This window comes from Leuresthes tenuis, unplaced genomic scaffold (assembly GCF_036924035.1).
Source record: "Leuresthes tenuis unplaced genomic scaffold, fLeuTen1.0.hap1 SCAF_5, whole genome shotgun sequence".
NCBI classification, from domain to species: Eukaryota; Metazoa; Chordata; class Actinopteri; order Atheriniformes; family Atherinopsidae; genus Leuresthes; species Leuresthes tenuis.
Window position 1 is genome coordinate 3880324 of NW_027325359.1, and position 26576 is coordinate 3906899.

A 26576-nucleotide genomic window follows, 5' to 3' on the forward strand; every position below is an offset into this window, starting at 1 on the left:
GTCCACAGAAACACTAACATTTCTGGGAGATTTAGAAATAGTTTGAAATGGATAAAGTGCCCCAACCTGGAATTCCTGTTTTATGATTGATTGAAAATACTGTAAAAATATGCCCTTGTCCTCCGGCTCTTTGCAGCAGAGCATGAGCCTTAAGCATGCCTGATTAGGCTTGTTTTTGTATTGCATCCTTTTAATTCAAACCAATGTTGTAGCCAATAAGCTGGTCATAACTGTCACTAAGCCCACCTAATGAATTACCGCACTACTTATTACAATGGTGCAGCACAGTAAGACGTATGATGGAGGTAAAACATTTTTCTTAAAACACACTGCAGTAAAATAAAATATACACACCCCATAGACATATGTATTGTAAGTTCTAGATGATGAGATCTTTTTTTTCTAAATCTGAATCAGTGGATTTATTATTTTTCCTTTCAAATATTCTAAGAAACTGTTTGTTTATCTAAAATATTGTTTTTTAAGAGATAACAATTGGAATATCGTAGGTATAATAGGTAATTCTGCCTTTTTTTAGCCAAATATAAAATTTCTGTTCATTTAAGCAGTTGTATGCAGTTTATAGACCATCTGTTGGTTTTGCACATTTACTCAATGCCAGAAAAATTAAGTCACATCATTTTAACGAACCTTGGTACTTTGTCAGGGACTAGAAAACGTAGCCACATCTGGTGACGTATGCATGTGACGATATGTAAGTCAAGAAGCACCAGATTCATGTGTTTTTAAGAATTGTATCTTATTTTGTGACCAGATGTTTTAGTCCACATCTGGTGCTTCTTGACTTACATATCGTCACATACATACGTCAACTTGAAGTCACTTTACATTTCACCTCCACATTTCATTATAAAACATAAAAACATCCACAGACAACGCGATCCAAACTCAAAATAATAAAATAATAGCAAATTGTGTGTGTGTGTGTGGTGGGGATTTCAAGGCAAATAATTAACATTTAACACACATAGACAAACCAGTATTACCTGTGAGTCTCACGTTTGTCCAGCAGAGAGTGACACATGCCTTCTTGCTGGGGAGAGTGTTTTCCTCCGATACATTTTCATGAAATTCTCGCTTTAAAAGTAAATAAAAACAAACAAACAAACAAAAAACAGTAACTTTATAAAGCAACGTCAAAATGTTACAATGACCCCAGTTTAGTTACACTCAGTTATACTCAAATGTAGCATCACGTTGTTTGGAAAGTTAACTGCCATCAACAACCAAACCAAAACAGGATAAAATGGGTTTTAAAAAATAACCTTATTTTTCCGGTAGATTTAATTGTGGACATACTCGTGACAGCCTGCTGTCTTTTAGGCCAGTTTCTGTGAGGCAAACCCGAAACCCACACTCAAAGTTTCTGTTCATGGGGGCACGCCTCTCGTGTTTGCTCGAGCGCGTGCGTCACGCTGTCACTGGTTTACCCTCCTGCCAGACAGCTGCGTCCAGCTCGCGCGTCGCGGCATGTGGAGCCGTGCAGGAGGTGCAAGTCCGTTTGACCAGCATCGATTTCAGCGGAACAATTCGGCAGCCGTGGACGAGCGTCCATCAGAGCGACAACATTTGTTTGACAGCGAGGGAGATAATGAGCACAGTGGACTTAGTTTCCAAGCAGAAGAGAAGTCCCTCCGAAAGGTAAGCGGGACCGACGGGGTGCTGTTAGCTTTGTAGTGTTTCAGAAATTAGTACCGAAAACGCTGTTTGGGTGGCTATTAAAAAATAAAAAATAAAGGCTTATCTTAGTATCATGTCCTTTTTTGTATAATTCTTACCAAACCAGTAAAGAAAGCGATTTGGACTTAACTCCAACGATTACTCGCACGTGTACGGCTCAGGAAAACGTGATGTGTCCCCAAGTATACTTGATTGATTTAAAAAATAAATAAGATTTAAAAAATGTTATTTTGGTTCTTATTCTAGGAACAGATGCGATGTACTTTAACATTAAAGCCTGTAGGATAAGGGCAGAGAATGAGAGCTTCTCAGGGGAACTGCATTTTTCTGCTTAGGCATTGAAACGACGTTGACTTTGACGATAAATGTGTTTGTAATGCACAACGCTCTCTCTACTTAATTATCTTATGTACTCAAACGGAGTTTTTCTCAGGAAGTCCTACATCTGTTCCAGCTTTGACGAGTTTAGGTTCCGCATTTGAACACATTGGTGGTAAGAGTCAATTGTCAAAATCAGGAACTGTAACTGTGATCGAGATATGTTCGTTTGGATTTAATCCCAAAGACCAAATGTGGCTCCTGTCTCTGGGGACAACAGTATTACACAGCTCTTTGCACCGACCAGGGATACTCCTGTATACCGAAGTAGGCCAGTCACTGGTGTGTGTGTGGGTGTGTGTCATGTCATGCGTGGTCCCCCCCCTCCTGGAAGGTTAACTGGGCGTCTCACTGGTTCATATGTGGAGTGGGGGAGGTTGCAGACAGTCTGAGTGAAGGATCTCCAGCAGGATGCTCTCCTCCACTGTCAGATGTCTGGGAGCCTTTTACTGCCATATGCCCTCTTCATGATGTTCTTGTTGTCAGTGTAATGCAACAAATGTGCACGTTGCTAATGTCAGGTGCACTTTACCTCCATCACTTTGCTGTATTAGTGTATTTGGTGTGTGCCTTCCTACAGACACGAAGGATCAACCTTAATAATCCCTGAACGTAATGGTCCATATGAACATTTTTGGTCTGTGTGTCACACTATATGATGTTGTGTGTGTGGAGTTTTATAAGGAGCCCCCACTTTGGAAGGGTGACTGCTCATACTGTGACTCTTTTCGCTCGAAACTATTTGATTCAGTACAAAAGAGTGCTACTTTCAGAAACAGCTGAAGATCACTGGGGAGGAAAAGAACACGGATGCAAGCTGCAAAGCAGATTTAAGTGTGTCCAACTTTTCACGTGTTTTCAAGAGCAAAATATTTGTGCCAACTGATCACAAGGTAACTACTACCAGAGAAATGAGATCTGTAGTCTTTGCAGTTGCCCTTTATTGATGACCATCCATAGTGACGCATGTCCACAAGGAAATGAAATGAGAAATGCATCTGTTTCAATACAAGAGCCACCATTTTCTTCTTTCTCTAAAGCAAACACTTGTAATTGTTCCTAAAGGAGATTCCCAGGTTTGTAATGTGCTAAATACATACATACATTATGATGGAATATTTTCTAACATGATAGTTTCCATGGTATCTGAATCGTAGGTTAAGCATGCACACGTACTTGTGAGACCAGTTAGCCCAAGTGCTGCAGCGGAGGCAGTGAGTTTGCTAATACTTGCCCATATTTTCCTCTGTTGCAGATGAACACTATGTTGTGTGGTCACACAAGTCTTTGTTATATGCTTGTAGGTCTTTGGAGATGAAAAATGGATGAATGTTGTTTCCGTTACCAGTTCAGAATTAGCTGGGAGTTTGGCACTGTGGTATTTAAGTGTGTAGATAAGCGTCTGACTCTGAAGACTAACTTTAGCAACTTTAGCAACTCTGATAGTGGTGTGTCCTCAACATCAATCAGTATGGAAGCCCGAAGAGAGGAGAAGTCAAGTCAAGTTTGTCATAGAGATAAAATATACTAAGAATGTGCGAACTGATGTTAAAAAAAAAGAGGTATGATCTTTTTCCCCCTCAACATCTCTGCTGAAAACTCTGATGTTGTGCTTTTTTCCATCTCACCTCATCATTTTGGTCTGGTGACCTGCTATCTGCTCGGTGGTATTTCACTCTATGCTGGTTTAATTTATAAGTTTTGTCAAAAACAGAAATTCTTTTTTTATTTGTCCTCTGATGGTTGAAAATGCCATCTGACACAGTTAAATCTTTGCTGTAAACCCCCTCTTGGAGCCCGTTTACAGCTTGGCTTCAGGCACAGTTTGACCCTTTTGTAAACTATTTGATTGAGTCTTGGTATTTGTTCTGTGAATCCACACGACTTTAAGGTATTAAAAGCCGTTTTTGTGGAATCATTTCCACGAGTCCCAGCCTTGCAGCAGCAGCATTATAGTGATATGTTTGGTTAGCACAACTGAGAAAAAGTCAGTCTGTAGAATCTTTGTTTTACCCTGAGACCACATTTCATTTAATGTCCATCCATGGTTCTCTCGTAAGTCTTCAGTCAGAAGCATTCTTTGTATTCTGTTGTGATAATATTATTTCACCAGAGGCAACAATAGCCTTTTTGTCTGCCTGAATGGCGGCTTTATGATGGACGTCAAAGGCCTACAGATGTACCAGTGTCACAAAATCCACCAAATAGTGAAGTCTTTCGTCAGCCGAAAAACTGAAAAACAAACGACTAAAAGAAAAAGCCCAGAAAGGCTTCATCCCTGCCTCGAGCCTCACAAAAAGTTTCAGTGCTGTCGTTTCAGATCTCTCGGAAAGTTTCTGGAGCTGGTCTTTGCACTTTGGGTGCAGGTGGGAACGTACACTGGTCGGGTCTTCTGTCTTTGTGTCCATGAGCTCATCTCTCAGTCATATTCACACCTATGTGCTGTTTTCCTTCCTCTCAGTCTGCATGTGTGAAAGCATGTTATAAAGTATTCAACCTGAGAAAAAGTCCCTGCCTAAATCTGTTTTTCACAAGCCAAGAGATGACATCATGCCTTCTTTGAGTAAAAATTTAAAAAATCACCTGAAGTCATTAGTATACAAACTCATATTGAGCATCTCTTAAAAGAAAAGACTGTAAATAGTTTGTTTGGCTTAGTTTTTTTAATGCTTTATCTCAGTAAATGTGTATTGCTGTATTTGAAAAGGTGAAATTCAAGAGCATATATGGTATAATCTCATGATACGATATAGTTTAGATTTCTAGCCAGTTTAAGTGTTTCGTCTGTGACATTTATAGATTTTCAACTAATATAGTCAATCAACACAAAATGAAGTAACTGTCGGCAACAGCTGCAGGGCCTAAAGCACGCGTTTGAACTTTTGTCCCTCATAAAATGGGGTAAATGACCAACAAACTGATAATGATGCCTGTTTTTTTGCTCATTATTCTTTTAATCACAGGATGTGAGACAACTGCTTTACCATTTTTTGCTTTAGTTCATCACATTTATCAAGCGAGTGGAACTCTGCCTTCACCACAGTGGCCGGCATGAGCTGCTTTGTCCTTCCATTACCCAAATCTCTTTCCTGCTCTCTGTCATTAGTGAAGTTGACGTCACACTGCTACTGGGATTGTGAATTGTCACTCAGTGTGAAAACTGCTCCACCACCACGACGTAACTGATGGCTCCATGGGATAATAGTGGAATTGTGTGTGTTCTTTGGCATTTGTATAAAGGCTAAATTTGGCTATCTTGGAATTTCCCCTCCATGGTTGGGTCTTGTCGATTTGTGTCTTTTATAGATGGCACTTTGACTTTTAGCCTCCCTCCGTAGCTGAAGCATGAAGTTACACTTTCCCTGCAGTTTCCATGCAGTGCAATCCTCTCTGTCCTTGTAAACATGTAATTTGTACATGAGAAGCGGGATAACCAAATCAGCTGAAGAGTGTACATCAGTGAATGTAACGTAATTGCCGCTTCTGCCTTGGGACCAGTTTGTCTGGACTTACTTGATTGGATAACAGCCAATCCTGATGCTCACCTTTTACGAATTATTCAATATGTGCTGTGGTGAGCCCATTGTTGTGTACAAAGAACAGGAACTTTATCTGCTCTTATGCTGTGAGCTTACAGAGGACATGAACAATGGAGAAGGTTTGTTATACAGAAAATAGTTTGGTTGGACATGTTTGTAAATCTATAAAAGATGAGAATTAAAAGGTAACACGACAGCATGATGTTGCAGGTTCCTGAAACATGGCGTAGTTCCTTTGAGTATCTTTTAATCGTGTATTATTCATTGCTCAACTTCCCACTCAAACATGACCACAACAGCTTTCTAATGTGTTAGCAGTAGTTATTTCAACTCAGAATGAGAACTTTCCTCTGGCCTTACAGCTTCTAATATAACTGCATCTTTGCCAGGGAGAGGATCCATTTATGAGAATGTGGCTTTCTCAGCAGGGTCCTGTGGTTTTGTGTTTATGAATAGTGTTCCCTTGACATTCCTGTCCTCCTCATACCACTCCCAAAAGTCCTGTCACTCTCAGGAGAAAGGCCTCTGATGGGCCTACTGTATGCAAGCATCTTAAACATTGTATTCCCGTCCCGGCAGCAGCGACTACTAAAGACTGTTTTCATGTTGGGACAAACACAGTCTGAGGCGACTCTTCAGTCCCAACCTTGTTTTTTTTCCTCCATCAAGATGGGGATAGGATTTGGTAGATTGGGATGGTGAGTGTTGTTGGGGAATCTTTGTTCTAAGCTATGGAAAAATATAAGGGGTCAAAGTGACACCGATAATACAGAGGCAGGCAGAACAGAAAAGCTCCTTGGGGACAACAGCTATTTTGAGCCTTGTGTTGTTCTCCAGTCGCTGTATTTTGCCCCTGGTCCACAAACTCCATGTGCTGCTGCTATTTTCTATGCATAAACAATACAGACATAAAATAAACGGAAAGACAGCAAACCTCCTGTTAAGGATACTGTGGTTTGCCATCAAAGTTTCCCAAGAGTCAGATATTTTCCCACTAGCCCAAGATGTTATTCTTCCATCTTTTCCCAATTTTTACATTGGTTTTCTCCTTCATATGGTCCCAGTGTTTGCTTTAACTCATGGGGAATATAAGACATCCATAAACAGTCTGCCCTGCCATGCTATTTGTCAGTAGCCACAATAAAAAAAGTCCTGAGAAGATCGCCGGGTGAAGGTAAACAATCGACCATTGTCCACCCTCCATCACACCTGCAAAACATGTCTGGTTGCACGCGGCTTTGTTATGTCTGGGGGGGTGCCGGTGGTATTGTAGCATCTGTGCTAAATGTGTACACAATATGTATTTAATGATCGGTCACCGAGTGCAGTTTCTTTAACCCTTTAATGTCCTTCGGAGCACATTTGAATCGGATTGTTTGTGGAAGTAATCCTGACATCGCAACCTTTTCCTGTTTAGGTATGAAGGCCAAACAGAGTTGGCTCATGCGACACATTTTTATGCTACCTGTTAAGCACTTATTCCATGTTCCTCCTCTTAAACTAGAAACGTGAATTGACAGTCTTCAAGTTTGATCAGTGTTACTGTTTAGTGTTTCCCCCAGAATTGGTTTCAGACCTGATGGCATGCGTTGAAATGAATCTAAAAGGTTGAGGTGCATGGGACGGCATTTTAACGGGATGCAAAGTGATCAATAAGTTGGAGCTTGTCATGGATCATCTTTAGAATATACAACCACAACGTTGCTGCCATCAAAATCAGGATGAGCTGATATTTAGAGTGAAAAAGCAAAATGTGTCTCTTTTAACATTTGATACGTTTTCTATGTTCTGGATGAAGTATTCGTTTATGAGATTTGTTTTTAATTACCCTTTACATAGCATCCCTACTTTTTTTTAAATTAGGATTTTATTTGATATTCATCTGGCTTTGAGTCCCACACAGATTTTTGATGATAGCCTTAAATATTCAAACTGATTTGGTGTCAGAAATATTTCAGTTAACATCACGTAAGCTCCTCTTTTTTATTTCTTACCTGTTCCTCGTTTATCTGTACTTTTGCTTGGCTTCCAAGTTCAGTAAAGAAACATTCGGTTCATTCATTTTCTAGCTGCTCTGGTGCTAGCTGCTAACTAACCTGTGACCCATATGTCCCAGCTTCACAGTAATTAGAATAAATTGTTGAAGGCTGTGGTACTTGTGTGGAGTTTTCCAGGCTCAAGGTTTGCAGTAGAGCAGCACAGACTCTCCCAAAAGCAAATGACAGTGTGTCATTTTGAACATTTAAGAAGTGCACCTGTATTTTCCGTATTCAGGGTTCCAGTGTGTGGTGATTGTAAGGGCCTGTACAGCTGTGGGGGAAATACTGTATCACAAAGTCCATCTTTGGTCCAAACCTTCATTTAAAGAAAGGAACAGCTGTTGAGCATCTTGTTAGAGGCTCTTTAGACTTCCTGTGAAGTGACTTACTGATTCTTGGTCTCTCGGGGACTCCCTTCTAATTATATGCCATTTTAAACAATCAGAACATTTATATGTTGAGATGAAGTTCGACAGAAAGGAAAAAACCAAAAAAGTCAGTCAAGGGTGGCCTTGATTGTAAGTCTGTGGCTGGAATATTTGAACCTTGAGCAGGAGCTACTGTATCATTATTTACCTTTCTTTATATGCTGCTGAAAATAGCAAGATTACCTCTTTGTAATCATCACATCTGTCTCTAGCTGCTTTCTTTGCTTTTTATCCTCTGCCTGCTCTGAACACAGGCACAGTTAAATGCACACGCTAGGCGTCTGACTCCCATTACAGAACCGGAGCTCTGAAGTCATCCGGGGCTTCAGACCTCTTCATGTGGATATTGAAGCCATGTGGTTGCTCGTTAGCCTCCTTTTTTCTCAGCTGAAATGATATGCTTGTTCTCCACAACCACCATGAATCTACAGCATTAAGCTAATGTAATGACAGGGATAATGCCATACGCTTCATTGCAGGACATTCTTTAAATTGAACTGTGGTGGATTGCTGTTTGACTGAGCAGAGTAGTTCCTATAATGGTAACCATAGTTACAGAAAAGCTTAAGCTGTTTTTCTGTGCATTATATGGGTGTCATGGGATTTAGAGATGCTTGAGACAGAAAGCACGTGACTTAATCCCACGAATGAAATGTTTTCTGGTAGAAATCCCATGATGTGGCCTTAGTTGTTATTTCTTTAATAATGAGAAATCTTGAAATACAAAAGGAGCAGTTCTGGAGATAATCTCTTTTGTACAACATTGAAAATCTGTTGACCTGACTTGGGCACTTTGTGCTTGGTGAGCTCTCCCCTTTGGCCTTTGCAGGGTACATACTGGTTTATTCTGGTAGTAGAGTTTGGATGATAAGAGAGGCACGTGGTATTGAGCTCTGTGCTGCTAACCAGGTTGATTGAGTTCATAGCCAAAGCTTGTTCAATCTGAATCAGAGTGTCCTTTGGCTGACCATGCACTATTGACTAATCATTCAGTGGTAAGAAGAGCGAAACATCTGGCATCCACAGTCTCATACAAACTAATAGGAGACAGGGTTTAGCTTTTTAGGTGCCAGTTGTATTATAGACCTTAAATTGAAAATTTGATTGGAACTCTGTAATTCATAAGCCTGTCCTTTGGGATTTTGCTACAGCAATTTTGCGCGGTGTGTAAAATTGTGTTTGTAAACCACAGGCTGTAGTTTCACTTCAAGGTTTCAGCTCAAGCTGTCGGAGCACTATTACAGCCAGCAAACAGACACAGCTCGCAGTATGCTTTCAACTGTCCAGTGCATGCACTCAGAGTTTCTGCAGACTCACATTTTGATGACTATTGCCAGTCTCCTTCTAATCCCGACTTTCATTCTTCCTCTCCTCTTGTATAATCCTCAGCCTTAAATCGGATGCCACTCAGATTAAGATTGACTGTGAACCAAAAGACAGTTGATCACGGACAAGGAAAAATAGAAATGATAGAAAGCGAGAGATTCTATTTGTAAGGACACCTGTTAAAAACTCATTTCTGTTTGATTTGTCTCTGCGTGGTTGACCAAGGAAGCTCAAAAAAAGGAATGAATGTGTCTTTGGGTGCTCATGCAGAGACAATATTGACGCTGTTCTAATGCTGTGTATTTACTGCGCTGATGTTTCTGTAATTATGTTGCTTGTCTTTATCAATTTGTCTTTATCCAGGACATCTGAGAGGATGTGTGTCATGCCCAGGCTGATCACTGCACCCAGTGTGCAAAACATGTAGAGATAGGAAACTTTGGTGATAAATCAGTAAAGGAAGTTTTGACTGCTGCACCTCTTCTGACAACCTTGTAATTAGCTGAATGTGATTCAGAATGCTTTGCAAGCTGTTTGTGGTTACATTGCACTGAGAGATCATACACACAAGCTCGATTTAGAGCGCTATGTCATAACAGGAAATGATGTCACCCAAAAATCAGGCTCAAAGTCTTCTCTCCCGTCAGCAACAAGTTTATCACTATTTAGCTTTTTAGGAGAGTCGTCGTTTAGTGTAGCATCTTTTTGTGTGTGTGTGTGTGAATCCTCTCCCACGTGTGACCTTTGTGGCTGCTTTCTCACTTATGCCCACTTGCCTCCTTCCATCTGGTTGGCACCTTTATCCCCTCAACAACTAGCCACCAATTTGTCGTCATCATTTCCTGTTCAGCGGTCATTCCCCTGAATCAACCATGAAAGCGATCCATTGGTCACAGCCGTAGCTTTTTTTATGTCGGTATTTTGGTTATGAATCATAAGCAAAAAGAAAAAAAAGCAGCTGCTGGGATTCATGTGACCTGACCATCTTGAGGTTTTACATCTTTAAATGCTAAGTCTGGAGGATTCCATGCGCTGTCAGTTAAATAAAAAAGTTTCCCTGGTTGGAGGCAGACCCAGTTTGTACTTCTTACTAAACCTGTTGTTGAAGGAGTGGCATGCGCTGGTTTCCTTTTCTTCCTGGCCCCAATACAATAGTATCAGCATTCTGAAGACTCAACACAGGAAGTAAGCATCTGGTAGCTAAGGATAAAGCATTACAGACCTTATATACTAATATACATGATAGACAATCATTTTAAGTAGCTCACAACTCCCAGTGAATGATGTAGTCATGTATGGTTATGTTGGGACTTGGCAAAAGGATCTGTGACATGAAAACTGTAGTTAGGACAAGAAAACAAGAAGCTGTTTAATGTCAGTGATCAGCAGAACAACATTTAAGTTCCTGTCCACATCACAATGGGTGTTTTAGTCAGCAAAGTGAGGATTTATAAAACCTCTGTTCCCAGTGTATCTGTGTGTAGACAACAAACTGATGTTCCCGGCCTACTTTGTGCATGCTCTCTGTGATGAGAACACACAGGAAACTACAACAACCACGGCGTCTACACTTTTTCTGATGTTTTCCTGAGCTTTCATCGCCTGAACGACAATTCAACTTCACCGTCTTTCCACACAAACCAATCGCATTTCTCCTTTAGGCATTTCATACACTGCTTTTTTGGTTCTGAAGAAGAATTAGCTCGGTTGCCATGCTCAGAATCGTTGACTCGGATGTTGTCTCCAGTCACTGAGTGTTCCAGAATTTCTGCGTTCTCATCTGGACAGATGTGTTTTCAAACCTTAATATTAGTTTAAAAAATACCTGCAGTAGTGTTGTTGAGACACTGTTGAGTGTAATATTTGAAAATGTAAGTGTCTGAATGTACAGTATTTGTCAGCAATCCCTTTACTGGGTTTACACAACGTGTCCTCCGGTTCCGGTAGCTCTTGTGGATTCATGTAGTAATAATGTCAACACATCACATCGCCTCGTCAGTTTTTCTGCATGCATAAAACACCAAGTTCTCCATCATGCCCTGCCTCTCGCACACTTAAAACAAGCACCCCCCCACACCTTATCGATCTCATGTTCAGTTGTGAGAGAGCATGTGCGGTTAAACAAAATCTCCAAAAGACTGAAAAATCCCAGAACCAACTGTCGGCACAAACTCCCTGAGCAGCTCTGCTGTTCATGTGTGAAAACAGCCAGAGACAAACCATGCTCTCTGACACTTATGGCCAGTTTAGAAATCACTAAATCACCTAGCATGCATGTATTTAGTGATGGAAGAAACCAAGTTGCTTTTACTGCAGGTTTAGATACTGACACTCCCAGAGAGGGCACATGCAGGGCAACACACATAGAGTTGCTGATCTCAGCCTTCATTTCTTCTTTACACCTTTTCCTTCTGGTCTTCAAAGTGTTGTCTGAAGTATGAGGCAGGAAGATCTTCATAATCTTGATGGGCGAGGTTAGAGCTGGGTTAATGGCATCATTGCCTCACAGATGGCTTACTTGGCAGTTCAGAAATTTTTGCAGATGCCTTGAAAGGCTGACCTGAGCTAAGCTGAGATGGGAAAAGGGAAAATGGGAAAAGGAAAGCCTTTAACAGCTGAGTACATGTGTTCTGCTTTCAGTGAGCACCTGTCCAGAGAAGATCCTCAGCTGTTTTTGAAGGTGAAAAGCAGATTATGTCACTGAGGTCTTGTTGGAGAGAAGGCAAAAGAAAATTCTAACATCCCAAATGAAAATCATATTCCAGTATGTTGTCACCAGCGCCAAATACTGCTAAAAACGTCATGCATATTTGACTTAGCATAACAATAGGAGTGAATTTGTTGGAAGAGATGTCTCACATGCATATTAGATACCCTGAAAAACAGAATGTCAGCGTGACATCCCCCTAACTTGTGTCATCGTGCCTGCTGTTTCAGCATTTCGATCTAATTTTAATTTGGAGGACTCCTCAGAAAAAATATCTGTCAGCACAAAGCATTGGGCTGTTTTGGGAAAAGTTAAAGGGTCTTTGTGTGAAGTGCCAGGTGCTGTCCCACCTGTTGCTGCTTGGCACGGCAGACGTGCTTTCTGCCTGACGCCTCAGCTGGCTGCTCATGCTGCTCAGCATCAGATATTCTGCCTCCCAGTCAACAATATTTGGCTCACGTATAGTTTTCCCTCAGTGTGGTCATACTAAATAAACCAAAAGAATGGTTGTCTTTTCAACAACCACTGAGTTGTTGTAAGGTAAATGTTGCTGCTTTTGAACTGGTGAAAGCTGGAATGATATTTTTTGTACTGTTTACATCAAAAGCTCACTTCGGTTTTCTTTGTTTCAACCTCCATCCAACGACAGCATTCATGTTTGCAGCACAAAGGCTAGTTGTCAAGATTATTGCTTAAGATAAAGCCAGAGACAAACCATGCTCTCTGACACTTATGGCCAGTTTAGAAATCACTAAATCACCTAGCATGCATGTATTTAGTGATGGAAGAAACCAAGTTGCAGGGCAAAGAAAAGCATGATACTGACAGGGGTTCTGTTTCTTCTATCCCACCCAGTGTGCTTTCTTGAAAACATCTCTCTGAAACATCACGCCACAGAAGATATTCTCCCTTTGAGCCACGCTCTATGAGCCTCTCAGGTCATAGAAAACTGAGGAATCCGACTCAAACACTGAACTCTGCTTCCATGAAAATCTTCCATACTTTATATGCAGCCTCGATATCAAATAGCCTTGAACGACTGTGATCAGTTGAGTGTTCTTCTCTTCTCTTTGTAATGCTGTTCGTTCTGGAGAAACACAGGAAGATTATTTTCCACTCGACTTGTGCATCCCAAAAAGGGGAAAAAAGCTTGGAAGAAACATTTCACCGCTCTGATTATTTGGTAGAGTGACAGCTTTAGAGATTCAGTCTAAACCGTTGATCCACTTGCAGGCTGACCTGAGCTGCACTTGCCAGGCAAACGATTTGGATGTCCAAGCTGAAATTTGACTGTTTTGAAAAGCTCCAAACAGTCAATGATGGTCTGACATCATCTTCCGCAGAATCGAGTCAAACATGAGTCCAAATGATTTTCGGTTTTCTGTTCTTAATTGCTAATCATATTATCAATAAACTACATGGGCATCCCGTTAAAGGGTAGTTTACGATTCCTGGCACTGCCCAGGAGTCACGAGACGAACCAAACAAAGTTCAGTCATTGACCGCTGTCTATCACTACATGCTGAGAATAATCGCTGGACCTCCGGTGGCTTGTACATGTACAGTCTTTACTTTAAAAGAAAAAACAGAGTTTAGTCTATGGTCAATAATCCGGTCTTTAACTAGTTGCATATCGAGTTTGTATGACATATCAGATGTGTGAATGTTTCTTTTGGGGTCTTATGATGGATAAGTGAGATGGGTAGAACTCAGTGTTTGTTATTGATCCTTGAGGCCAAAGTATTTATGATAGGGCAACATATCTGTCATTTTGTTTCAAGCTGACACAAACTAACCACATACTAGTGGAGGAACTTGGATTTATTACACAAAGCTGAATGGTAGGACCCACGTGAAACAGAATGCAGCACAATGTTTGTTTTATTTCTGTTCGTTCCCTAGTTTTGAAATCCAAAATGTAATATTAACTAAGATTTGATTACAGACGCAGTCCCAGCAGTTGGTTAACAACGTAGCCTTTTGATAATTCTGGTGCTAGTTTATTAGTTTGTTGGTGAGATTGTGGAAAGAAGCTGAAGCATGTTTTATGTATTTTCTTTACATGTCGTGTTTGTGGTTTCACCAACTCAAATGATACTTGTTCAGTGGCCTGCAAATGCTTCCTGTCCTATTAATAAATGTAATGAGAACAAAGCAAACAGAATCTATCTATATCGTGATGTCATGTGACCATCTGTAACAACGAGTCCTTGTGTTAGATAAATCCACAGATTTTAGTGAAGGTTTATTTCAAAGCGAAGATTTCTAACTATTTCCAGATAAATATGTCCTTCCCTGTATCGATCAACTGAAAATCCTTAGGTTGCTGTAAATGTAAAATATGGTCACATTGGCATTACTTGTTACAGCTGTTGAAATTATTGACAGCATTTTTATGTTTTTTCTTCTAGATTTTGACATGAAGAAGGATCTAGATTCACTGATAGCAGAGGAACGGGCAGAAATAATCTCTAAATATGACAAGGTAAGCAAAGGAATGCCATCATCTGTGATGATGGCCCCCCTAATGAAGGACTTGTGGTCATGCTTTGGACATATGATACATTCGGTGCTCTGTACCCAGTTGACAAACGTTATGGCTCATTTAGTGGAAATTGCAGAAGAGGATTTTCTCGCACTGCTTTGCTATTTGTGGAGTCGGATCTTAATCTCACACACTAATAACACAACAAGCTGTTGAAGCCTTGCAAAACATCACCATGGAAGATTTAAAAGGTCTACTAATGTCTAAATACTTACAATCTGTTCTATATTTGGTGTTTCAGGGCAGGCAAGAAGGTGTCAACATTGACACATGGGAGGATGCTGACTACAGCATCTATAAAGTCACTGACCGCTTCGGCTTCCTGCAGTAAGTCCATTTCAACTTCTGGCTGTTTTCTTTTTTTTAAAGTCATACAAATTCTTGTACAATATCCACATTTGTATCTGATTGTTCCTCTGTTTGTGCCTCTCACACTTTTCACATTATGGTGATGTTTAATGTAGCTGTCAAACAACTGTTTGTTTAATGGGTTCATGTTGTGCATTTCTGCATTTCTTCTCCAGTGAGGAGGAGCTTCCAACACCCACTGCACTAGAAGAGAAGGTAGAGTTTTTTAAGTACGTTCAGTGGGAATTCTGCCCTCTCAGGTATGCAGTTGACTCCAAGCTGGTCTGTTTTTGTTCTCCCCAGCAAAAGCAACAGGAGATCGAGCGAGTGGAGAAATGGCTGAAGATGGTGAGGAAATGGGACAAGTACAGGAACAGCGAAAAGGTAGACGGCGGTTCCCATTAGACTCAAACATACTGTCTCAATTTAGCCCTTGCTTCCCTTTTTTCTACTCTGTGTGATCTATTATTTCCGTTTCTGTTTATAATCTGTTTTCCATTCCCCTTTAAGTAGAAATCATTCTTTTATCCCTCCCCCTCTCTGTGGTCTAGACACTCAAAATAAGTGCATGAGTCCTTGTCATTTAAGAGTTAACACAACTGCACTCTGTATAGCAACAGTTATGCATAACCCCTCTGCCACTGTTTTGTGATGGCTGTGTTGAAACATGATCGCACATTATTTCATATTCTTTGTCACATATGTGTTTCAGCTGTTGAAGCGTGTTTATAAGGGTATTCCTCTCCAGCTGAGAGGCCAGGCTTGGGCCCTGCTTTTGGACATTGAGCAGGTTAAACAGAATAATATGGGGAAATACGAGGTAGGACTCTTAAAACCGAAGGCAGTCGCTGTAAACATAATGATGTTTGATTTTGTCAGCTGCCCGGTTTTAAAACATGATTGTTATTTGCCCATATTCCAGAAAATGAAGCAGCAGGCTCGCAACTTCTCCACAGAGATCAAGCAAATAGATTTGGACGTCAACAGAACCTTCAGGAACCACATCATGTTCATGGACCGCTTTGGAGTCAAGTGAGTTCTTAGTTTATGTTTTACTCTCATGTAGTGCTGGTGCAGTGCAAGGATTTCAACATTTTCTTGATTTAAAGTGTCATTGGCACCCATAAAAGTGTTTATCTGAACACACTGATGTTCCTGTGGTTAGGAGGAGTTCTCCCCTCATCTTAATCAGGTTGGATAAGGTGTGGTTTGATGACAAATGTCTTCAACCTCTGTCTTTTGTTTAAAGGTGACCGCGAACACTCTTGTTTTTGTTTTCTGCACCATGCTCACATTTGCCCCTACGAGGCTCCTGTAAGGTGTGACCTCTGGCCCAAACCTTGAAGCAGACGCACACACAAATGCTGCAAACTTACAAACTCAAAGTGGTGGTTTCCTCCTCTCAGCATTTTATTAACCTTCCTGTCAGTGCACAAAGCACCACAGGAAACCACATTCATACAGAAAAGTGCACAGACACAAGAGCACATGTAAAAAAGTAACAGTGCAACAGCACAGGCACATAATGCTAATGAAATTTAAAAATGCATTCAAGGACCTTCAAATCACACACGTCGTTTTTTGTTTTAGCGTATTTGCTCTGAACAGTTGCAAAAGCCTCCTCGCTTATCTCAAAGTGTGTTGCCGAGTGCTCTCTTCTTGCTCTTTGTAACGTACTTCCTCTTCAATTCAAAGCCACTGAGTCCAAACAGACCAAAACACCGCTCCATCCTGCTTGGCTGCCCACTCCTTCCCCGCAAGTCAACAGCTGTCTCACTCACACTGAGACACTGGCAGCTATTTAAAGCTCCTTTCCTGTCTCTGCTGCTGTCTGTTAGGACATGTATTTACTATGGAGGCCTGGAGGGGAGACATCCTCTCTACATCCACATTATATTTACTAACGCTCCCGCTTCACTCACAGTTACATTCATACACACACAATGGCTGCCTTGTGCTTGCTGTCTATGCACGTGTGTATCCTGACAATGGACCAGGATGCAAAACACAACAGCCGACACACAAAGCCCAACTCAGTTACAGATGATTTGCCACAGTATGGGAGCACATACACAGGCCAAACACCTGTGGCCAGTTGCCAGTGATCACAAAATAGTGATGAAATTGTTATTCGATTGGAAGAGCAGCTTATGAAATGATTTCATGTTTCGTCTGGAAAAACAGTCATTTTGTAGATTTAACATTCTCAATCTCTTACTCTGAAATTACATGATTGATGAGTCATTTCAAATGTATCTTCCAGGTAATACAGCTGCACTTAGTGTATGGAGGGTACACCAGTTACAAAGCTGAGCACATACCATTGTCTCCTCAGCAGCACAGAGATGGAAATGTTCCTTTATGATGACATATTGGCTTGTGTCAGTCAACCCTTCTCATTATAGCACAAGCTGAATAGACCAGCTCAAGGGGTTTATTTCTCCAGACACATTTGGCTTACTTAGAATTAGTAAAGTGCATGATAACATTAAAACGGAGGATGTTTTCCAGATAATTTTCAGAATACACAAGGCCCTCTCTGAAACTGAGGGTTCTTTGGTGTCACCTTTTCTCTGGTTGTTTACTCAGGAATCACATCCTTTTTTGAGTTTGTGGTTTTTCTGTTCCCTCTCCAGGCAGCAGGCACTGTTTCATGTACTAGCGGCGTACTCTGTCTACAACACGGTAAGTGTTTTGTGTGTGTAAAATATGTGTGCATTCTTAAGTCTGTGTTACATAATATGGAGAAGTTTTGTGTACGCTGCCTGGAAGAAAATTGCAGCGCATCAGTGGCGCAACAACTAAAAATCCATCAGTTGTGTTAGTTTCTGTGCAGCAGGGAATAGATCAAGCACTGCAGACTGTTCTCTCTCTTGTTTAGAGCCCCGAGTGAGATCTTTTATGTACGAGCCTGAATTTAATGCATCACAGTGAGGCCTCATTGTTCCACTAGTTCTCTTTTTGACATTAGTGTTTAAAATGGTTTGGACAAATAGTATAGCTGAAACATAAATGATAATGCAATCAAGTAGTTTTATGAGTAAAACATGTTGAACACTATATATTCCTTTCAGTCATATTTGCTTTTTTCTTTTGACAATATTGAATACATCAATAGTACTCATTTCATGATGCAGCAAGTCAGTGTTCTCCATCTTATTTTCGATTTGCAGTCTTAACAGTAGCTTAATTTACATCAAACCTGATATTCTAGTTATGATTGGGCAAAGCCCTATTAGGATAAAAATGCCTCCTGTGCCCTCCGCGGTCAGATTAGACTGTTCAAGTTTAGGAATATGTAGCCATGCACGAGCTGGGGATGAAGTGAGGTAGCAAGCACGTATTCATGAAGGACAGAAACGACACTCTCACCTCCTCTCTGGCTTTATACTTCTTCTTTAATATGCATAACTTCATGAATGACTGTCGTGTCATGAGGAAATTTTGCTTCCTTTTAAGTCACGGAGGAAGAGGCACCAAACATACAGACCTTTGTAAAAAGTCAAATTTCCCACAAAGTCTTCTGGTTTAAAAATGTTGAGAAAGGTTACAAAAAACACAAATTCTATTTCCAGAGTGCAAATTGGGTGAATCATTGTCTTCTTTTTCTTTTGATTCTATCTGTACTTTATAGATTAAAATAAGTTATTAACTATTAATATATAATAATAAACTATTTCCAGCAGAGATGCAATCAAAAGGACTTTGCTCGAGGGGGAAAAAAGTCCTTTTAAAGGATGCAAATACACATTTAATCTGACCGCTTTTGGAAAATATTTGTAATTGGCTTGAATGTATTTGTTCATGTAACTGCTGTATGTTGTTGAATTGTTATGACTTCTGAGTGCAGACAAACTGCGGATAATTCACAATTTGGACAAATTCTCTCTAATTCATTCATTCAAAAATACAGTAAATTCACATGTGGCCTGTGTCTTATTCAGTTATTTATATCAATTCTCATCGCAACACAGGCTGCTGCCAGCTGGAAAAGGTGGTAATATAACCCACTTGAAGACCATCTATTTGAACAGAATAATACCCCGCACACAAACATTGCCCGTGACTGTTTTTCTGATTGGATTGTGTAGTCAGTTCCTCTGTGGCAGAGGTGTTTGAGCCAGAGGAAACGGGCATGTGTTGTTCTCTTTTTCCTTTTTCCCCTCTTCTCACACAGCGCTCATAAGAAATTGGGTCAGTAGGAGAGCTAAGAGAGAAAGAGGAAGGGAGAGAAAGAAGGGGGGATGTTTGTCTTTTTCACATATGTGATGGTCGAGAAGAATGTGAAATATGTGTAGTTTAACCTCTCTTTAACCCTAATTAGATTAACTGTATTTCCTTGAAAGGATACTTTTGAGTGTCCATTTCTAGCTGTACTATAAATCTGCCTTAATATGGACTAATACCAAGTGTGTGTCTGTGCTTCTGTGCTTGCCAAGGGCTCGTTTTGTTTAAATCGATGAATAATTCTGTAGTCAACTTGGCGGTATATCAAATTAAAGACATGACATCACTGAGAATGTATGTGAGGCTACGGTAAATATTTGAATGCTCTTCGGTGTAAGTGTTTATGAAACAGTTGCTGTATCTCTTTGCATGCTGTAGTCTGCCTTCAGACCACATCAGACATTCAGGTGCTCTCCTCCTCTCATCTCTTGGCCCATGTGTGTGCGAACTCTACTAAATTATGAATAGTGCCTCTTATTTGTTCATTCTGTTTAACTTGAGCTGTTTTTTTGTCCGTGTTGTTCCCAGGAGGTCAGCTACTGCCAGGGAATGAGTCAGATTGCTGCTCTCTTGCTCATGTACCTGAATGAGGAAGATGCCTTCTGGGCTTTATCCCAGCTCCTCACCAACAGCAAGCATTCCATGCACGGTAGGACTGAGGAGGGGATATAGACGTGCAGAAAAAAAAAGCAGAGCTGAATAATGCCTGACTGTTGAAACATATGGGCCTAGTGTTGACTTGATTGATCCTTTTGTAAATGCCACCGGTGAGATTTTCATTTATTTTTTTCCTTGCATTCTCTGTTAGGGTTCTTCATCCCAGGATTTCCCAAGCTGCTGCGTTTCCAGGCTCAACATGAGCTCATCCTCTCTAAAATGCTACCCAAGTTGAAGAAACACCTGGTGAGTTAAGCTTCCATTGAGCATTCGAAGCGTTGCTCTGCAATTCACCGCCATGCCGCGAGGGGGGTGTGGCTGTGTGTTTGTGTGGTTGTAGGGGTTATAGCCGAATCCTTGCTTTGTCTTCCGGTCACAGTTAACGGCAGTAAACATGGCAACCGAGGTGCAGCAGCTGTATTTGCAGTTGGAGCTCCTCAATATTGAACAACAAATGCTTATATTGCAAATGTTGAAGCGCAGGCGACAGAGAAGACGAGGTGGTCTGTGCGGTGTTGAAAGAAAAAAATAGAAGAAAGACTGCAACTGCCAGAAATTACGTTCTGAGCGGACCAATCGGAGGCGACGTGTAGTTAGTATTTTTGGGAGGTGCACGTCAGGCTACGGCGGAGGGCTCAACATCACGTTGAAGCATAAACTACGACTTACACTTGTACGACTGAGGATTTTCATGGCTGGAAGAGACACTGAGATTGCGGGCTTGATTTAATCAGGTCATTTATGTTATTTATTCATGTCCCTAAGAGCGCATGTTAAAGATGTCAATGCTGATCCAAGGGCCAGATTTGGAAACATTTGAAAAGATTCATAACTGAGAAGAAATAGTGAGGAGCGTTTTCCCATAGAGATGGTTTCTCCTTGTTTCTTCCCTGCAGGATAAAGAGCAGATGACAACAGGGATTTACACCACCAAATGGTTTCTCCAGTGCTTCATTGACAGAGTGAGTAGTTGGATGTCTTCAGCTTTTCACACGTGAACAGCATGAATGTTCCATCTCCACGTCTCCCCATTTTAAAATTTAGTCCCTTCAATTAGCACATCTCAGTGGTTTCACTAGCTTTCCAGCATAACATACAACTACATCGTGTGCACTTCTGTTATTTTTGAATAGACTGACTCTTATCTGCTCTGTCCTACGTAACAGACCCCTTTCACCCTCACCCTACGCTTATGGGACATCTACATGTTGGAAGGAGAGAAGATACTAAGTGCGATGGCTTACACAACCCTCAAGTTACACAAAAGTGAGTACGGGGGTCGTTAAGTTACCTTTACATGCCCACATACAGGCACGCCTGCTGTTGCTACACGAGTGAGTGTTACTGTGGATTGCATCGCACACTTCCTCACGCTTGGTTGCATCCTAACTGGATGGCTTACATAACAAAAGTGGTCCGTTGCTGAGGAGAAGAATGAAAAGCTGACTTTTCATTGGATGCATAGACAAGCATTTGTCTCAGCATATTGGTTGATATCTTGCGGTTGACTGAGCAGTTCTTTACTTGGTTTCTTGGAGTAAGGCCTGCGTTGGATTGGTTCTTTTAACAAAGTAACTTCTATTTTTAGTTCACTGTGCATAAGACTAACTTACTTGATATTTCTTCTCATAGATTAACACGGTTTTGTGTCTGTAATGTGTGTGTGATCAGAGCGCCTGCAGAAGTTTCAGTTGGAGGACCTGAGGGAGTTTCTTCAGGAGCAGCTGGCTGTTTCTTTCCTCCTCCCTGATGATGTGGTGATTGAACAGTTGCAGGCTGCAATGTCAGAACTGCGCAGTAAAAAGCTGGTTCAACCTCCGCCAGGTGAAGCAGTGTTCTTTCATTTCCTCCAGCAAGCTTCTTTCACCTCAAGTCTTTAAGATTTATTTCTGCATGAATATCAGAAAACCCTTAAATTATACCAAATAAGACAAAAAGAATTTGATATGGAATTTAGTTACCAAGGAAAATGATCAGTTAGGACACACCTATCAGGTGTAAACGTATGTTATTTTGCTTTATCTGTTGTTCCCAAAATCTGTTGCTCAGTCATGCACATTCGACAAATCAGCTTCAAGTTCGGGATGATGCTGGATGGCCTCACATGACCTGCTTGCTCGAGGCCCTTCCAGAGTTTATTTATTAGATTAAAGTCACGGGCCATTTTTGGCCATTCTAAGACATTAACTTAAATCTTCTTCAATGTTTCTACGGTTGAACTATTTGTTGTCTTGCTGCATGAAGCATTTTTCCTAAGATTCAGTGCACAGACCATGTCCTGACATTTCCACAGACGAGCGCTCCTGACTGAGATGCCACAAAAAATAAGGTTCTCGTGCTGGAATGCAGTGTTTACCTTTCTCCAAACAACTAGTTTAATTAAGAGAAACAAGCTTTTCCAACCATCTACAAAACATTGCTCTGGCAATTCTCTGGGGTGTTTAAGAGATTTTTTTAGCAAACATCAAACAGACAGCAATATACTTTTTTGAGAGTAGTGGCTTCCTCTTTGTTGCCCTGTAATATATAAAAGTCTTCACCAGATGTTGTACTCACATATTTTAATGTTACACGTTGCCAGATATGCCTTTTAATTGTTAAAGTTACCCTAATGTTCTTCTGGAGTGACCTTTGTTGGTCAGCCACTCCTTAACTCTTTAGGTTGTTGTTTTCATTTTTTCCAGCCTGACTAGCATCATCTTTGTTTTTGACATGATACATTGCCAGAAATGTATTGTAAAGATTAAACTTCCTTCAATGCATCGGGATACCCACTCACACCTTATTGTCATTCCATCGATTAAAAACACACGACTCTAAGTTCACCATCAGAGGACAGGTTAATCCTAGATGTTTGAATACTTCACATCACCAGGAATGATATTCATGTCTCATTTGATTAATTTGGCTGTCTTCATTAGGGTTGTTAAAAATGCATACTCATATTCTTATCAGTACTAAATATGAATATGTAATTAGATACTCAATTAGTCAATCCCCGAACTAGCAGCTGAGCACAGTTGAGTTCAGAATTCAAAGCAGCTGCTTTCACAGCATAAAAGCAATTTAAGACTGTTTTTGTTGAACTTCAGACTGACAGCTGATGTGTGCACGTCTCTCATAACTACGCAGTCCTCATCTCACTCTTGCCTCGATGTGACACGACGGCTCTGAATTAATGATGAGGATAAAATGTGGAACCAGCAGGCAAAGATCTGCTCCTTCTCACATGAAGCAGTCACGCACTGTCAACCATATAACTAAGCGTAACATGCAACTCAATGCTTTTGGTAACAAACAGACAGTTTAGTCTACAGTAATGCCACAGTACTGTTTTAATTGAAAGGAAAAGATTAATTTTGAGTCGATATAAGTAGCGCACCTTTTTTCTTTTGCTGGAGCTCCTATTTTTGAAAGAATAGTTAATAACTTTTAAAAGTTAGTCTGAAAACGTGTTTATTAAACACATTTTATGCCTCTTAATTCGTCATTTTTCTGCCGTGTGGGATAGAAACTGATCATTTTCCTTGATATCAGTATTAGGTTTGAAATAACTGTATTGTAGAAACTGACATCCATGAAAATGGGATGTTTTAGGATAATTTTTAAGTGGAAATAACTTTTCTAAAGGGTTCACAAGCCTCTCAAGCACCACTATATCTCTTTTTTTTGCTTCTCTCATATGCCTATTTTCTTTTTCCTTTTTCAGCTAAGTCAGATGAACTGCCAAAGAAGCCTCTGGGTCAAGAGAGACCAGTTCTCCTACTTCCATTACAGCCTAACTCTCCGCTAGACGTCAAAATAAATCCACAGGCCAACACAGAGACCCAGCAAATAGATGACATTGCCCGGCATCAGACTCCTTTTCGTGCAGAACCCCGGGAATCAAGAGGCTTATCTGGGACAAACACACCCTTTTTGCCTTCACCAGACCCAGTTGTCATCCACTCACAAGGAACACCTCCTTCCCTGATGCCTTGTAGACCACCTCCAATACCTCCAAAAACAAGCAAACCATCTACTGAGGCAGACATCAGCAGTGTGAAGGAGACACTCCCGGAGGTTTGTCAAGATGACAAAAAACAGGAAAACCAGACAAAAGACCCAGAGGCCCAGGAGGACTCTGTGGAATGGCCTCCGCCATATGAGCCCCCTCCTTTGGATGATCTTACTATGCAGTCTGAGGAAGAAATCAGGGACCTTCCAGACCTACCTCCTCCACCTTTCTTTTACCCTCAGCAGAGTGACCAACAGGCTCTGAACAATGACTCGCACATCCTGGGAGTTAAGACCGGCCCACCGACCCCACGGTGCTCTCCCTCCCCTCGGTCAGCCTCTCCATCGGTCACTCAAATGAAGCTATCCCCAAAACCACATCTAAAACCACCTACATCTCTTGACCTCGCACAGAAAAAAACAACTCCTTCAAAACCCTCCCCTCACCAGGCCTTCTCAACATCTTCAACTTCTTCTCCCAGACTTCCTCCAAAACTAACAAAGTTCCCAGTCTCTCTCTACGTCCCTGTGTCCTCTGGAGACAGACGACCTTCCAACACATCTCAGTATGACAACCTCTCCGAAGCTGATGATGATGATCGCTTTTTGGAGAGACTTCTGGCCTCCACTCCTGAGGAAATTCTCAGCATACACAGCAAGCCACCCTATACTATTGACAGAGACTATGACCCCACTCTCTACCCGCTGCCCCCACCTCCTGTCTTCATCTCTCCTGCCCCTTCCCCTCTTCCTCCTGCGATGTGTGCTCTCCCCAGTTTGCCTCAAGAGCCAGAATATGATGGAGAGGACAGCTGGGTGGAGGATTCCATCATTCCCCCTCCTCCACCTAGCTTTGCTGACAGACTTGTTCCATTTCAGTGTACTTCTGCCACCTGTTCAGACGCACACAGAGCCACTTCACCTATTAACTCTAAGCCTTTCTCCAGAGCCCCCCGAGACCATTCTGCCTTCCCAGCACCTTTGTTGTACACGGGGTCTCCCCCTGGTCACTCCAAGTCCCCAGGACAGCCACCAGTAAGAGCGCCCCTGGTTCAGTCAAGCCCAGACTTTTGTAGGATGTCTCCTATTGGACAGCAGCTGCCCAAATCAGTGACTTTTTGAAGTGTTGTTCACTATTTGTAATTCCCTGTTACTGCTTAATTTTTTTCAAAGCCATTTAAAAGGCAAAAGGCCAGTAGCCCTTTGGTTTGTTGATGGTTTTTATTTGTATGAAAAGGACCTTTTTCCATATAAATGTACAGACTTCTTTCATTTTATTGGCTGCACAAAAAAAGTGTGTATTATCTCACCTTTTATTAATCCAACCACTCCTGGTTTCAGTTTGATGGATGGTATGGAGAAATTTACACAAACAATGTGATCACATACCAGCTGCACATGTCACCTATGCACATGTGAGTGTCTTAAGCGTATTATGGTCCAACTGTGTGTAGCAACTCTAAAACCAGGGCTTTGCGGCTCCCAGGTAGCCAACGCATATACATGTACACTGAATTTATGGTAAACTGTGAGCAGGCTCACGTGGCTTCACAGTACGTCAAACGGTAATGAGGATAGCATTTTTTAGGTTCCAACGTTTAGGTTCCAACTTGATAACAAAGGACCCTACTAAAGTAAGATGCACTCACGTTATGCTCATGAGAACTAAAGCCTAAAGCTGTAACCACCAGCAGGAGCCAAGAATGGTGCAATAAGTTACTGGTGTAAATATTGATTTAAGTATCTTTCACATGATGCCTTGTCAGGTTGATTCCCAGGCAGGTAGAAGTGGGTACTCTCTGGGTGTGTTGTGTGTTTTTTTTGTTGTGGAGCTGGAAAGCTGTTCATGTCATGCCTGTTTGGTTGATACTTGGTTTCACAGCTGTAATGTACCATGGTGTAAGATTTAATGCAACTTACTGTATTCACACACACCATTTTACAGGACAATTTGACATGTTTGGCGGTGGCGCCATCTACTGGTTAGAGGTGTTACAGCTCAACACTATAAAGACTTGCATTTATCCCACCTCCAGAGACGAGATGCTTTTGGGCAAGCGATTTATGTTTTTTAATGTTCCCACAATGCATGCCTACGAATTGGAAGACGGACATAAGAGTACAAATGCTTTATCGCACACTTCAAAACCGTTACAGGCCAGGGAGAAAATCATGTGAATCAAAGCTGAAGTCATTCGCTGCCATATCTCAGAGCTATTACAGTGAGTTTGGTGTCAATTTAAGAAAAAAATGTTCCTAAAATGGAGGATGAGCCATGATATTCTGTACAAAGACCTACTATATAGATGCTTATATTGTTTTGAGTTGTACTATATACTATCCAACCATCAGTATTGTTTTTTTTGCACTGACATTTGTCATTTCAAGCCCATTTCCCAGTGTTTGTCTTCTCCGTTGCAAGTTATTTCTTTGGAAAAAAAAAAACTTGGTCTTGATTTGAACGGACTCATGAAGAAGTATGTTTGGCATGTTAGAGTACGTTTTGTCATTCGACCTGACCACAAATTGTCATAATTGTGCATCACTACTCTTTTTTTCTGGATCTGGTTGTCATCAGGGAGTGGGGGGCTTAGACCAAAGCTTTTCTGCATTTATGCAACTACTTGACTTTTATAAAGAGATTAACCTTATTTGTTTGGTGCTTTCTGCTCTCCACACAGACGA

General features: G+C 41.1%; 1 protein-coding gene across 1 annotated transcript; it reads left to right on the forward strand.

The window, feature by feature from the left end:
• Window positions 1-1442: 1442 nt before the first annotated feature.
• Window positions 1443-26542, forward strand: LOC140306882 (uncharacterized). The gene is made up of 14 exons (XM_072385509.1): window positions 1443-1662; window positions 14530-14603; window positions 14905-14990; window positions 15188-15227; window positions 15315-15395; window positions 15724-15831; window positions 15934-16043; window positions 17648-17696; window positions 19767-19887; window positions 20047-20141; window positions 20792-20857; window positions 21062-21161; window positions 21567-21719; window positions 23605-26542. The coding sequence occupies exons 2-14, from the start codon at window positions 14538-14540 to the stop codon at window positions 25011-25013; spliced, it is 2484 nt and encodes an 827-aa protein (XP_072241610.1). The 5' UTR covers window positions 1443-1662; window positions 14530-14537; the 3' UTR covers window positions 25014-26542.
• Window positions 26543-26576: the final 34 nt, after the last annotated feature.